The sequence below is a fragment of the Hylaeus anthracinus genome, unplaced genomic scaffold, assembly GCF_026225885.1.
Source record: "Hylaeus anthracinus isolate JK02 unplaced genomic scaffold, UHH_iyHylAnth1.0_haploid 2, whole genome shotgun sequence".
Taxonomy (NCBI): domain Eukaryota; kingdom Metazoa; phylum Arthropoda; class Insecta; order Hymenoptera; family Colletidae; genus Hylaeus; species Hylaeus anthracinus.
Window position 1 is genome coordinate 7,356,220 of NW_026534838.1, and position 15,180 is coordinate 7,371,399.

At 39.4% G+C, this 15,180-nt stretch overlaps 1 protein-coding gene and 1 long non-coding RNA gene across 2 annotated transcripts in view; both read left to right on the forward strand.

Moving 5' to 3' along the window:
* The window catches only part of LOC128893098 (probable G-protein coupled receptor 158), a 69,375-nt gene that overhangs the window by 14,768 nt on the left and 39,427 nt on the right, over positions 1–15,180 (forward strand). The window contains exon 2 of the mRNA XM_054153889.1: positions 2,159–2,342. Within this exon, the coding sequence (XP_054009864.1) occupies positions 2,159–2,342 (184 nt within the window). The remainder of the gene's footprint in view (positions 1–2,158; positions 2,343–15,180) is intronic.
* LOC128893132 (uncharacterized) lies at positions 4,097–6,735 on the forward strand. The gene is made up of 4 exons (XR_008461256.1): positions 4,097–4,514; positions 4,586–4,742; positions 6,027–6,448; positions 6,583–6,735. It is a non-coding gene; the product is annotated as an uncharacterized LOC128893132 (long non-coding RNA).

The window sequence follows — 15,180 nt, forward strand, 5'->3', positions numbered from 1 at the left end:
AAATGTAACAAGTGTACGAATGTCCAAAGTGCAAATTTTTGTTTGAAAGGTACTCGTTATTCGAAAATAAAGGAATGAAAATCATAATCTCATACCACTCAAGAGATGAACGTTAGATTACATAGCGAAATATGTTTTCCATTGTCCTCTCTCTGCTTTCCGTATCTCTAAAGAAGATTCACTGACTTCTAATTGTCACTTAAGCATACATTATCTCTCGAGCAAAGCAACACATCCAAGCTTTAACATTGCTTCTTCCATTAGACCTTTCTGAATATTTTAATATTGCTTTCCTCTTAACTTTATTAGCTCTTTGAACGACGATCGGTTTAACTAACGCCACAGCCTTTAGTTAGTTAAATATTCAATGTTTTGAATATTTTAACTCATAGGAGCATAGATTGTACATTTGAGGTATTCGTTCCACGAATAATTTAAATTCAACCTCGATAAAAATGTAGATTTTCTTTTAGTGTCACATGTTTTTAAATCCAATAAATGATCCAGAACTGTTCTGACCAAAAATAAAGGTGGCCAAGCCAGGTTCTTTCTTAAATCCCATGAATCTTTCAGAATTGGACTAACCGAAAATACAGTTTATATTTAGAGACCAGGTCGTTTGAAACCCGTCTAATACTTTAACACCAGTTGTGTGAAATTCCTGACTCCTAACTAAACTCCTCGACTAAATTTTTATACTTATAACTTTTATACTTTTATACTTATACTATAATTTTATACTCTAAGACTCCTAGCAACTAAATTTTTATACTTTAGTAATAGTTAGAAACACAAGCAGAGGGAGAGAGGAAAAATATATCCAGTAACCAACAAAGTTTGCATATTGTTATACTTCTAGACAGGCACAGTATTAATTTCTACACCTCGTAAATGTAAAATAGAAGATTATATAAATTAGTCCACTTAAGCGCAGGATAGGTAGCTATTTTTATCTCGAGCTGAGGATCAGCCTCGAGTGTGCTGCTAATGAGGAAAATGAATGAGGTATACCTGAGTTTCTGATTCAGTAGTATACGTACAAGTGGTCCTCCAAAGTTTGTAGTACGTGAATAATAGCTAGATGATGTCTTTGATTTATAAAGTTAAAAATATCTCACATTTTCGAAAACATGCCATTTGTTTGCCAATCTTCATTTTGGCAACTTGGTCGTGCATCGTTGACAAAAGTACACCAAATTTGTTGAAGCTAATTTGGACAAATAAATTTAATTTGTAACAAAAAATACAGGCGCGTAAATTTTCTCGAGAAAAATGAAGATTTTGTGTGCAACAACCTAATATCTTATTTAGATCTTTATGAGGATGTCACGGTCTATATCACAGATTAACATCCATCGAATGACTAGGACGTTGTGTTTCGCCCGAATCGCAGGGTCGTCCTTTTGAGTCCGTTGGTACTAGGCAAACGGTAATCCAAGCACGTTCTCCTTTTAATGAATTCGCATTAGCACGATCCGCGTGGCATTTGCAAACGAAAGCATCCAGTAAAACCCCGATCGGCGCAAAATGAACGGCACATTTCCAATTTCGCGATAGGGGCAACGGACAAATCCTGCTTAAGCTGGATGCACGTGACGCGCTAATATCGTTTCGTTATCGTCGAGAAGTGACGTCGGGGGAACGATATACACAGATTTCTCCGCTTGACTCGGCCAATATGTAGACGATGTCGCAACGTACGATGCGAACGAACTCACGCGAAACGCTACTGTGGGATCTCAGGACGCCTTATTGGAATTGGCCTGTCCTAAACAAAATTTAGGTACGCAGCTGAACCCAAATGTATGTTTATCGTCGCCTTTCCGGAAATCTTCTTGTGTCACCCTCGACTTCCATTTTAACTTATACACGGCCTCATTTCTCCAAACAGTAAAAGAAAGTACTTTGGTAAAAAATTATTTCTTACCTCGTTAATGTTATTTCCATAAATGAAATAATTCTTTGAAGTTGAGAATATTCCATTAGACCAACAAATACAGCTCCTAGGTCTTGGCCAGGTCTGGGTTTCTTTCTCGGGTTCATTACGAAAATGGTGTATGTCCATTTGTCGTTGCCTCGAGGGATAAAAGGGTTTGGATTAGATTTTGGGTTAGGTACTGACGTTTATATCAACGTCTCTGTTTCCTTTGTTCTTCAGGTTTTCACACGTACACGCTGAACGAAACGACGCATACAGAGAGGGAGGACGACGTGATCCTGACAGTGAGATACGAGGACGGCAGGTGGTCGAAACCGTACTACGATTGCGGGGGTGGAAATATCTGGATGCTGACCTACACCGTTCCTTTCTTCGGCTACGTCAACGACACATACTTCTTCAAGTAAGTGCGCTACCTACCGAATTGGATTCGCTTTCTTCTGCACCGCTTTGTGAGAAATATTCACGAACGGTTCTGGTTGTAATTGAGACCATGGACGTCTATGAAACACTTAAAAAAAGAAATTTAAGCGACTTTAGGAAAAGCACAAAAGAGAATTAAATGATACTTTTAATTCTCTGATGAACAAATTTTTTAATTGCAAATCTAAATTGCAAACAACTAATTTGCTGAATAACGAAAGAAAAACCTCTTTTATGAAGTCTGTTAAAAACGATGAAAACATTCAGCTCCCAGTCGGAGGGATTTTAGCTTCACTAAAAGGGTTCAAGCGAAATTTCTTTCAACGTCACGGTTTTATTGACGTGCTACGGATTCATTTTCATCGTCCATCCTCGATATGTCCATATGTATATATGTGAGTTTTATCTTTTGCCGCGGGCCTGCCATCAATCGATAGAAACATATCCAAGGAATATGCGCATAGAAAATGACGGTATTCATTTCCATTCGCTACTTGAGATTAAATTGCTTCCCTGATCGATGGAAATTCGGATACCCACTCGGAATCGTTTCTAGCACAATTTATTCGTGTAACATCGCTCGAAATTAATCTTTTTTAACACATGAGGCAGGTGGGCATCACCGGTCGGTCATTCGTGTCTGCGTTCCTCGCGAATTATTTTTGGGAACAGTGTCGCTTGGCTAAGAGAGGGGGATTAAGTGTGTATACAAGCAAACCATAGTTTCGGTAACTCTAACTCGTCAAGATTCATAGCCGCGTCCTGTGAACCGAGGACGCAACACAAATATGCCTCGCCTAACTGCGAAATTTGCGTTCCCTCGCGAAATGTCGTCGACAGAGGTAGCTAACGACGTTATGTGAGCCCTTTAATTGGCCTATGTGGCGTGTTCCAATCGACAGTCGTAGTCGAGCACGCTTCACCGCGATGACTACCTGGCTTCCAGGTCGCAACTTCATCAGGCATCATAAATATACGGTCGCGGAGCCGATGCGGTCCGACGAAAATGAAGGAGGGTGTACCATTCAACGGTTCGTCGACGGATGCGAGAATTTGGTCTGTTAGGTTTCCCAGGCTGGCGGTATTTCAACATCGCGTGACTTCCTGGCTCGAGGAGGGTTGATTGAAACGTGAGTGTGTCGGCTGCGGTTGCGTCTCATGTGTACTGCTTCATTCCCTCTGCGTCCGAGGAACATCCGCATACGCGAATTCCCAAATAACGGGCCGAGGACGAGGAAAGCCTCGGGTTCGCTGTTATTCACAAATGTCGACGGAGGAGGTCCAGAAACTTGGAGATTGTGATGCATTTGTCACGCAATTATGAACTGATTGTGATAATTTTGTGACTCGATTGAAAGTTGAATGTGATAATTTTTAGACGCGATTATGACAACGATTATAAAACCTAGAAACCACACAACTACTGCAATAATCACATCGAATGACAGTGATACAGCCGTTCCCTACTCGAAGCATCGACGAGTTCCGAGGCTAGATGAATATACATGGATGGTTCGTGAAAGTATCAGAAAGGATTCGCAGTATTGGGATCAGCTTATGGAAGCACTAGTGTGGCGGGGAATTTCAAGGATATTTAAAGAATGATAACGCTAACAACCTAACACCTTTCTAACGCAGTCAACGTCGTCAAGGTTACTGTAATTATCCCACGACTCTTAAAAAGATGCATCAAGCTATCATTTGTTAATAATCCATGGCGAGGCGATAAAGTTTGCGATGGTCCCAAGCCGGCCAGACCAGTTTGCCGCACACAGAAGAAGAAGTACTATAGATGTTATCGAAGATCTCCGATCAAGTTCGCCAACTGTACAAAGAAGCTACCAGTGTTGTCTCGAGTGTCCACCCAACAGTGATCTGGTGTTTCCTGACCGAGAAAAGCTGCCTTGAGAGAGGATGAAAATTCTGACGTTTCTGGTGACAGTAGGTTGGCAGTTAGTGTCAGTGAATACTTGTCAATCGACAGGGACGCACTTTCCTGCATTCTCAGTGCTGAACCACACTCAGGGCTCTACGTTAACACCTAGTGAATTCCGTGGCATGGTGTATAGTGTTCCACAGCCTCCTGGTCAGGGGAGCAATTATCAGCAAAGTTTAAATCTTAGAAGACCTCAACCTATCAACTCGAAGTACGGTGAGTAGTAAGCACTGTTGCTGAACCCTAACTCTAGACTATGTCAACTGCTGTGACAACCACTGTTGAAGGTCCTACGGTGCCTGTCTACGCTCGGCCAGTCCCCGAGCCTGAGGTAATAACTGCTCCCTTGCTGAGATGTCCTGGAAACCAGAAGCTGGATCCTACCGGCAAGTGTCGAACACCGGTTCAAGTTAGCCGCCGTTGATAACATGAATGACGGACCAGGTGGGTGGAAAACATCCTCGAAGTTCGTATCAAACTACCTCTTTGTACATAGTATGCTGTTGGCGTTTCATAGTTTAGCGCTGAAAAAGTGTACACCCATCCAGAATTGTGTGATACATATTTGAATAGTTCTTGGAGTGAGGCTGCACGTGGGAGGTGTTATACATGTAGGAATTTAAAGTTTCTATTCCAAAGACTTTTTAATTGCAAACAAAGTTTGTTTTAATAGCAATTTGAGTTTTTTTTTCTCTTTAACTCAAATCTGACTGAACACAAAATTCTACTTCCATTAGGTCAGGCTGTACAATAATGAAGGAACTAAGAGGCCTTCTGATGGCTGCCTCCGATTTTTTTGAAATTGTTCATCCGTGTAGAACATTGAATACTTTTTGTCAAATATTTTCGTATATTGGCCCGTTTTCATATATAGAGGAGGTATAACTGTACATTTTTCGTTTCGAACGAGTTTCATAAAACATGATTTTCATATAGTCCAAGAGCAAAGAGATTATACGAAGAAAATCATCTACGTACTTATCCATAAGATGGAAAAATGAAGTTCTTCAGTCCGTTTCTGTTTCATCGTCAGAGTGTCTGTTATCGAGAGAAATATAACATCCCCGATCGCTGAAGGGCCGAGGAACGCTATTTTCGACAGGATGAAGAGTCTCATACGTTTCCTGGTTCTCTAGAATACATTACCTTGGAACTTCGGTGGCGATTGTCGCGCTGTAGTCCATGTCATTTCCTGTTGGATTGTGGCACATGATATTCACTATACCAGAACTTCCTGCTCCGGAGAGCGATGGCCAGCGGTGCATAGGACAGTTCTGGGCAAAGTGTAATTGATTTCACAATTGATAACTACTGTTCGTCAATAACTGTTCATCCCAATTGATTATTAATTGCTTGTTGTAATTACAATCGATCGATTTGTAATTCCATTTGCACGAAATTAATTGTTTCGAATATTGGAAGTAAACAAATAATTCTTTAATTGCTATTCGAATCTGTCTTTTCAACGCTAATTGCAAATAAAGTCAATTGCAATCGAAATCTTCTTTTTAGATCGCTATTCAACGAATGCTTGAATGGTTGAGAGTGTCTCCAGGTGGCTTCGAAGTGTTTAGAAGTTTCTACCGCCTTTTTAAATATTCTATTATCTAACATCTCTAGAATCGATATAGCTACTGCGTTATTAGACACATCGATTATCTCTTTGATCTCCACAAGGTTACGTAACCTCCACTCATTATTGGCAATTATTCTCCTCTTTGTCTGTAGACGGTAGAATGGAAGAATGTAGCGTTAGGTCATCTCCCGGTACTTAAAGAAGGATACTTATCGACTTGAGATCAGTGTTGCTGTTAACCGTGGAAACATTGTTCGTTGGAAGAAAATTATCGTTTACCATACGAGATGAAGAGTTCCTTTTTTATATCGTGTGTATTGCTGATGTTGGGATACATTCATTCTAAACCAGTTCAGCTTGATTTGAGATATTTACCACCATCACCACCGTCACCACCACCACCACCACCACCACCACCACTAGAACCTTGGCTATTTGATGACAAAAATCCTCCACCTGCAGCACCAGCCATAGTTGACACTCCCTATAGAGAATGCCCATCAGGCTATAAAAGTGATTCTTCAGGGACGTGTCGAGCTATCTTGCAGTTATGAATTAGGTATTACTTTATCAGGTGGCTGGTAATCAATTATTTTGGAATTCGTTTTATTATTTGGAGCATTATCGAAGATTGGAAAGAATGACGAATAACAGTTTTCTGAAATAGTTCACCTTATATGTACATGCATGTATTTTTTCTAATTACAGAGAAACCAAATCTGGAAATTGAGGAAGACCAGTTGGGAAAAACACCATATGCTGAATGGAAATAACGTTTCAAGTGATCCTACGATGTATGTTAGAAACAAATGCGAGCTTACTTAAATAAATCTGAAACTAAATTTCACTTAAAAAAGAAAACAGGATTAACATTTCAGCCTTTTATTTTCTATGACATTATAAATATCATTTCTTTATTCGAGATAACAGGTACTGTTTTGAAACAAACTTTGACAGATACCGATAAATCGATATTTTCAGCGATAACTTTTCCTATGACAGGACTAGGTGCAATTTTAGACCCTAACGAGATAAGAAAAAAACTATCCCGAGTCTGTCTTTAATCGAAATTTCCGTCAAGGATAGGTCTCCATGTACCATTCCTGTCGCGTCTATATCGGACACCATCTTGGACTTTCTCTCTCGATGGTGCAGTGATGATGTGCCTTTTTGAACGTGATTTAACTTCATCCTTGACTTCACAGGCTTCACTGACATCTGGGACCGCAGCTTGCTCCTCCGCCATTAGTGGTTTCTTTCCGTTCCAATCGTTTCTGGCTGGATTCAATAGTAAATCGTCGGTTTCAATCCTGGCGTATTTGCACTTGTTGGCTGACGTTCTTGAGCTCTACTTCTTGCTATTGTGTGCTCTCTCTGCTTCGAGTAATGTGATCGACCCTTTGAACTATTTCCTTTTGCTTTCTTTCAGTGAACAAACCGATTCCTCTTCCCCTTCCTCTGAAAGATCAAGATTCTTATATCTTTTTTATACTTAGAAAGACAAAATTAACATACCATTCCAATGTTTCAACATTCATGACCATTCTTGTCCGAGATATTTGAAGATATATTCTTATCTAATCGTTTAGATTAAGTTCTATCAATCTAAATATTATTATTCTTATTTCATTTTTATTTTTGTGACAAAATTATATCTTTTAATCCTCCAAGAAGTGACAGAAAACTTAAAGTTTAGAAAAATAAGTTTTACCACCCATAATAATCGTCGTCGTTACTTTGAGATAGCCTAGGCTACAAACAGCTGTTTGTAGCAAGATTACAATGATTGTTTTATAATGGGAACTCCTTCACGCTTTAATGCTATTGGTTTAGTGTATGTCTATATACGCGATAACGTAATCGATTTTTTATTGCACTTCCACGGTAAATACATTTCTTTGAAACTACTTTCTATATATAGAAGCTTGTGTATCTTTCCACTCGATATAATATATTTAGCAATCAAACGTATGTTGCAATATTTTACCCATTATTTAGCCAGTGCCTGATTCACAAATACCTTTTCTTCTTTTAGTTCTTGAAGAACCCTATTTTTTCAAACGTTTGCATTGGAATATTTCTCTAAATAAAGAGATAGCTCTTCTGCACAACGACTAGCCTGTTTCACTAAAATTTCTTTTCTTTTTTAATTAACTGTTCCGTTTACACTCGCAACGTTTTAGCACACACGTGACACAGTGTTTGCGAGTTCGTAGGAGCAGATATTGCTCGTGGCCTGTATCGACCGCTATACTGGACTGTTGTCGTGTCAATCGGTATCCAACATTGTCAGCTTATCAGCTTGAAATTTTATCATGGTCGTAAAATTGACGCATGTCAGAAGATACGACCGAATCGACTGCGGAGGAGTGCACATCGACTATCGACGTCGATCTGGGACCGTATCGAGGTCCTGATAATCATCCAAACGAAATCGTTTGAACATCACTTTCATTCAACAATCCACATTTACCTATATATCTTTTCACTGATCTCCGCGCTAATTTAATTTTAATTTCGATTTTAAATTACCATACGCAGTCCATTATGGTCTACTCGAAAACTGTTATCGACTGCCGCCATTCCACGCGTACGCATACAATTTGGTGATGCTAATTGAAACTTGTCGGAAGAGAAATTTAATTCACTATTTTGTAGAATATTGAATGGGTACGTCTATCGGTGGCCTCAATTATTGTCCAATTTCAAGAATATTTGTTACATCTCTGTTCAATGCAATATTGAATTCGTTCCACAGTGCAATTCATAATTGCTGTTAATTTTGTCAAGTATTTATTGGATTTCTTTCGCGCTACCATCGGATATTGCGTCAGAGAGATCAGTTAACGAAGTACAAATCGAATCCGTTAACTCGTTTAGCGATATAAACCTCGAAACGCGGAGGAAACCTGTTTGCAATGTAATTCGATTCTTCAGCGAGTCGGACACGCATATTGATGCTCATGTCAGCGCAAATACGCATCGTTGACAGCCGTTTCGCGATTGAGAATATACTGGAACTAATGAACATCCACTATAATCCGCAAAAAATTGATGCTACTGTTTTAAATTTAATTTTCCTTCAAGTACAGATTAGCATATTCCTTTCAGAAGGTCACCAACAATGAATCAATTAAAACGTAGCATAACTGACCTCTTATCTTCTTTTTGTAGCTCGAAGCTCGTATTCTCTCGACACAAGCGAAATTAAATTATTAATTAATTAATAACATTATAATCCAAGTTTCTCATCAAGAGAATTCAAAATGACAAACTAACAGTAAAGAACGCTTCGAGCCAGCAATTCCAAGAAGAAGCATTATGTTAAGAGTATTCAATTTGGATGAAATGAAATTCCAACGGTACGGTTGATGGTACTTAACTTTTATTGAATTTACCTAGTACCTTGAACTACATACCTGTGGCTATGCAAAAATGTTCAGAATTTCACGAAAAGAAATTACTTCTTGAATGGAAAATAATAGAAAGAATTTGACAATCTGAAAAAGAATTTGAAAAAGTGTTTAGAGATAAATGCATTTAAAGTTTCAGAAACCTTTAATCGAGCTATTAACACTTCAATCTTCAATTTGACAAACTATAATCGATGCAGCATCTTGCATGCACTTCCAAGAAATACCAAATACCAGAACAATGGTTTCCACATCTCGTAAGGCGGACCACGTAGCAATGCGTCGTCGATTCAAAAGCCGCGAGAACCGTTTCCAAGGAGATATACGAACGAATATCCGCGGAGGAAGGCTGTTTGAGTCGTTACATTTAATTTCACTGCAGGCTTAGTTTTACGGGGTACGCGATAAAAGCTCGCAGCTAGCCAATATAATGGCGGGAAGAATGATCGTCGGGCGTGGCTGACTGCACAATTCACAGAAGATTCTCAGCTAGATCTTGGCCTCCAAATGCCGCTCTAATGGCGCATAATATCCTGTTATTATGGCCACGGCGTTCACCAAGTTTGCTAAGCCGTGTTCCACCATCAATAAATCCCCTCAGCTAAGCCTAGTCTTTATTTATCTCGTGATTGTCAAGCTGAGATGATTGATGTCGCAAATGCGTTTTTCGTACTTACTTAGTTTTATCATAAAGGTATAATGGATTGTAGGTGTGAACTGTGTGCCAATGCAATTGCTTCAATGTTTTCATTATAAATATCTTGATAAACAGGGGCTCTATGAGCTTAAATTGATAGTTATACGATGGCGTATGCATCGATGCTATCCAATGTTTTCTCAACAACCAACAACACGGTTGATAAAGTCCAGAATATTGGAATGCTGGGATTAAAAAGTCTATAAATAGACTTTAAGTAGATAAGGTATTAAATAGTTTACGTTGAAAAGTAAAGCGTGACAAGAGCTGGCCAAAGTTCAAAGAGACTAATCGAGTTACCGATGCAATTGGAGGTCTGAGAATATTTCGACAGGAAAGCAACAGTTAGGCTTTCCTCGAGGCTTCTCGCTGGAGCGCACTTTGTTGGAGAAATGCAGTCTCGATCTTGGAGTGGATAGGTAAATGTATTGTTCCATAATTTTGCTGCTTTGAAGTTCCTCTTATGCGAGTGTGTTTATTAATTGGCTAGCACGTTACCTATGCGTAGTTTATGACAGTACTGCCGAGGAGAGGATTCCTTAAACATAAGTGAACAGGAGTGGTGAAATAAACTTACACGTTTGTCTTAAAGCAGCGCTCTTGCTAGCTATTGATTCCATGACTTGTGAATTAAATATAGCCCCTTCGACGAGGACACGAAAAGCTAAAGTGGAGGTTAAAAATTCGGGTTAAATTCGCGACAAGAGGATTCACGTAGCGGATTTTCGCGACGGGTTAAGCTGTTCTCTTTATCGAGACTACGATTACCTCAGTTGGCGTACACGATTCGAGGAAAAGCCGTGAGAAAATCAGCAACTGGCGCTTCGTAATCAGAGCGTGAAATCGATAAAAGTGATCCCTTTTCCTTAGCAGTCGTAGCGTACGCGATTTCGTAAAAACACTACTTGAAAACGAAGACAGTATTTTAGCATTCCTACGTGTCACCGTACCGGAATTCCAGAATTCTAGAATATTATCATTCAAACAGTTCAGCGTTCTAGAATTTTGGCATTTCAACTGTCTACCATTCCAGAATTCTAGCATTTCCTACCCTTAATACAGTCTCCTTCTCCCTTTGCCTTTCCCGAATTGTTTGGCATAAGCTTTCAACCTTCTCTTCCTGTCATCCTCGAATTCCACGTAACTTGCCATCCACTTTAAGTGCGAGATGTGCTTCGATATTCGTCATTAAGACAATCGAATAGCTCATTAGCGAGAAACATCTGCTCCGTTTAATTCCTCGCACCGGGGGCAACTTTTGGCGCTTAATGGAGCACTTTGGTCGTTCAGCGAGAACTTATTACTCCATTCCTGACTGGGATCGTACGAAGAGTGCATTCCGGAAGAGAGGAACGCTTCGTGCCGACGAAAAAAGAAAAATAAAGAAAAAGATACGAAACAGAAGGGTTCCTGGCGATTTAATCAACGACTTTTAATGAACGAATGGAATTCACGTGATTTTCTGTTTAAATGCGACCCTAATGGGTTTCCGGCATTTGAAATCCGCAAATCTGTGCCGTATGCAAATGACACCGACTCGACTGAGGAGATGAAGGATCGGGGAAGGGATTTTAATTTTCTTCCAGAGAACTTGTTTTCCATCTAGGACGAGCTGACTGATTCGTTTCGAAGCACAAACGAGAAATAATTGCCTGCTCGAACTACGAACTGAACGTTGAGCGATGATCTAAAATCTTACAAGTTGAACCGTATAAAATGTGTGAAAATATTTTTATTTTGTCAAAGTAAATGTGTTTTCATCCCGAAAGATACCAAAGATGAGATTTTCGAATGTTGTCCTTTTTACGCTTGCAATTTCGCTGTAAGTGTTACTTCAGCCATTAACGGCAGAGTTTAATGATTCGCGCAACAATTGGCGGTTTGCCTGAACGAGGTGAATTAACATACTTGATGCTCACTCCCTGTAACTGCTGGTTCACCGAATTCACCACAGTTCGAACCCTCTATCGATTCCGCGAGAACTATGGACGTCGTTCTAGGCCCGACAATTCCTCCACTAAATTATCTTTCTTGCTTGCACAATTGCGAGTATCTATTTTTTTTTATAAAAAGGCCAATACTGTGAGCATTTACAAGGCTCTACTTTGAACATTACTTGGAGAATTTTAAAGACCTTACTTTGAACATTCTCTTCCTTTAATTTTTGATAAACATAAACGCAGTGATCAAAATAAAGAAGGTAGAATTTTATTTCAGTGAATGATAGCATATTTAAACGTTGAATGTTCGTGGGGTTGCACGGTGGGATTCAACAGTTAATACTCGACAAAGGCTTCCAGAAAAAATATACGTTTGAAAATAGTCTGGATTTGCTTTGAAAAGATTCGCAGTCGGTGCATTTAATGAAACACCCTAGGATATTACGTGCAAGAAGATGGAATCGCGTGGAGTGTCATCCTCTGACACCAGCCATGCAATTTGTCGCTAACAGATATGACATTTTTTAGATTAGCTTCCCTTTGAAAGCACTCTGTTACTCGACGATCTGATAAATAATACTCACAGAGTTGAAGAATTCACTCTACAATTGTAATATTTAATACTTAATCATGATATACTGTATAAAATAAGATTAACTGAATTCGTTAGTATTATAGTGTATAGATATACACTAGCCGTGAAAAAAAACGGGACGCTATTTTAAAACGTCATAACTCCGAGAGTTTTCAACAGATCTTCGGGAAACTTTGTGAGGTTTAGTTTTGAAGTGTCCTCTGGGTGTGTGCAAAGTTGCATTGACGAGGGTTGATGAGAAAGGATTAATTCACCCCCCCCCCCCCAAAGGGTTAATGCAGAAAAACGGTCAATGCGGGTTAATGCGGAAAAATGGCATTTCCTGGATCAGGGGAGTCCAGAGAATGCATCGAGTCCAAAATCGGGACTGTCGTCCAAAAATTGTGGATTTTAGGGGGGTGGGAGTTGGGGTGTGAGGGGTGGGTTTGTCCGAGAGCGATCTCAAGGGGTGCATTTTGTAGGGGACATCAAACAGAGTCGCCTCAAAGGTTTTTTTGATTTTTTCACCTCCTTCCGTCGCCCCTAGACCCTTCTGAAGTGCCGTTTTTCTGCATTAACCATTTGGGGGGGGGGAATTAACCCTTTCTCATCAACCCTCGTCAATGCAACTTTGCACACACCCAGAGGACACTTCAAAACTAAACCTCACAAAGTTTCCCGAAGATCTGTTGAAAACTCTCGAAGTTATGACGTTTTAAAATAGTGTCCCGTTTTTTTACGGCTAGTGTAGTTTGAACAAGCATAATTTATTCACTAAACACTTCTGTTTATCGACCATCGCATGTTTGATATGTCAACATTACTTTAAATAATGAAGTATACTTTCGCTTATTTTCTGAACGATAAGATAAATAACCACAGATTTAATCACATATTGAATCATAAATTAAATTGCAAATTGAATTACAAATTGAATTTACGTTGCAGAGAACATTTCTAGCCAGCTCAATATTGGTTATTCACCAATTGGTATAGGAATGATTCTGGGTTTGCGTTACTCGAGATTCCTTCTCATTTATGAAATGATACAGCAGCTCTTCCATTTATTATTATCCCTGCAATTTATTGGAATCCCACTGTGTTGTAACGAAGAGCTTAACTCTGCATCTTTCAAGTTTTATCGTTCTTTTTTCCTTCTTTTACATTGCAGTCCTTGCGGTGAATATTTTACTCAGACTGACAAGCTCGGTTATTAATTAAATCTTTATTAAAACTCGAAAAAACACGTTATTTCAAGAAGCTCGTTTCATCTACATCTAATTCCCTTATGATACATAATTAGAATTTAAAAGAGGATGTGTAGGAAAGGGGAATGTTAGTAGATCTGCGATAGCTAAAGTATACAACTCGATACTTTAATAATAAAAAATATAATTAAATATAAATAAATCGAGTAACCTTCTCCTTTTCGAAGTCGGTTGAAAATCATAAAATATTACGTTTGTTTTAGTTGCTAATGAAACGAATGAAACTTTTGGAAGATTCACTATTATTCCCACAATTCCTCCCGTCAGCAGCAGGTCTAGCATTACAATCACTGATACAGACTCCTTGTTAAAGTTACAATTAATGCCCTCGTAATTGCCACATCTACGTTCGCTGCTATTGTAATGGATATTGCACTTCTCTCATTATTACTGCGTCACACTGTAAGCAGTGTCTCGTCATTAGCGACATGCACTATGCGTCCTCCAAAGAGAAGTGAATCGATCCATACACGATGGGTTGCCCCTGTCTTGAAAAAACCAATGCTCCATTTGAGCAGGTATACGTCAAGAACAATCAGTATTCATTTAATTCTTTGAGCGATAACTTCTTTATCGTGATATCACTTCGTATCTCGACATCCGTCGGAAACAATACTCAATCTTGATTCGTTTATTTCCAGCGATCCCGTCGAGGGCGATCGGTTCGATTTCATAGCGCTGCACATCATCGCGAGAGCTAGCGATGCTGCGTGATCCTTTTCGTCCAACTATAGCAACGACAACTCTGCACAAAGCCAATTATCGAAATTGCATCAACCTCCGGGATTCTTCCTGATAAAACAACAGGATCGACGGGGTTCGCGCGTCCGTTTTAAATCGGTGACAATTATCCGGGATAGAGGAAGATAATATAGTCAGCGCCGAACAAAATGGGCCCGGAGGGTGAACGATAGAAAAATACTGAGAAAATGGCGGATGCACTCTGCTTCTGCTATTAGAGATCGCTCGATGTTAATATTAAAGCAATTTTATTAGGAGAAGGCTCGAACATTGCTAAAAGACCTGAGAGTGGTATGCTCCCGCTGCTAATGGACGCTAAAAAAATAAATTGTTCATTTGTGAACTTATACTTAAAGGTCAGAGCTTCTGTCACGTATCCTCTTGAATCTATAAAGCTATAATAGGAAGTACTAGCAGAAGCAAGTACCAGCGATTCAGAATCAGTTGAGCAACACTTTGTTAGGCGATGTTTGGTTAATTCAATCAAGCATACGTTATGGGTTGTCCAAGACCTTTGATAGACTATCGAATTCTAATCAGCGCAATCGACTCAAAATGATACGTTCCTCTATACGTCGGATCCCTGTAATTGATTATGTTTCTCATCACGATATTCTCAATGGCCTTATTAGTACCGGTTGTCCCATGAAATCACGCTAACAGATCATGATAA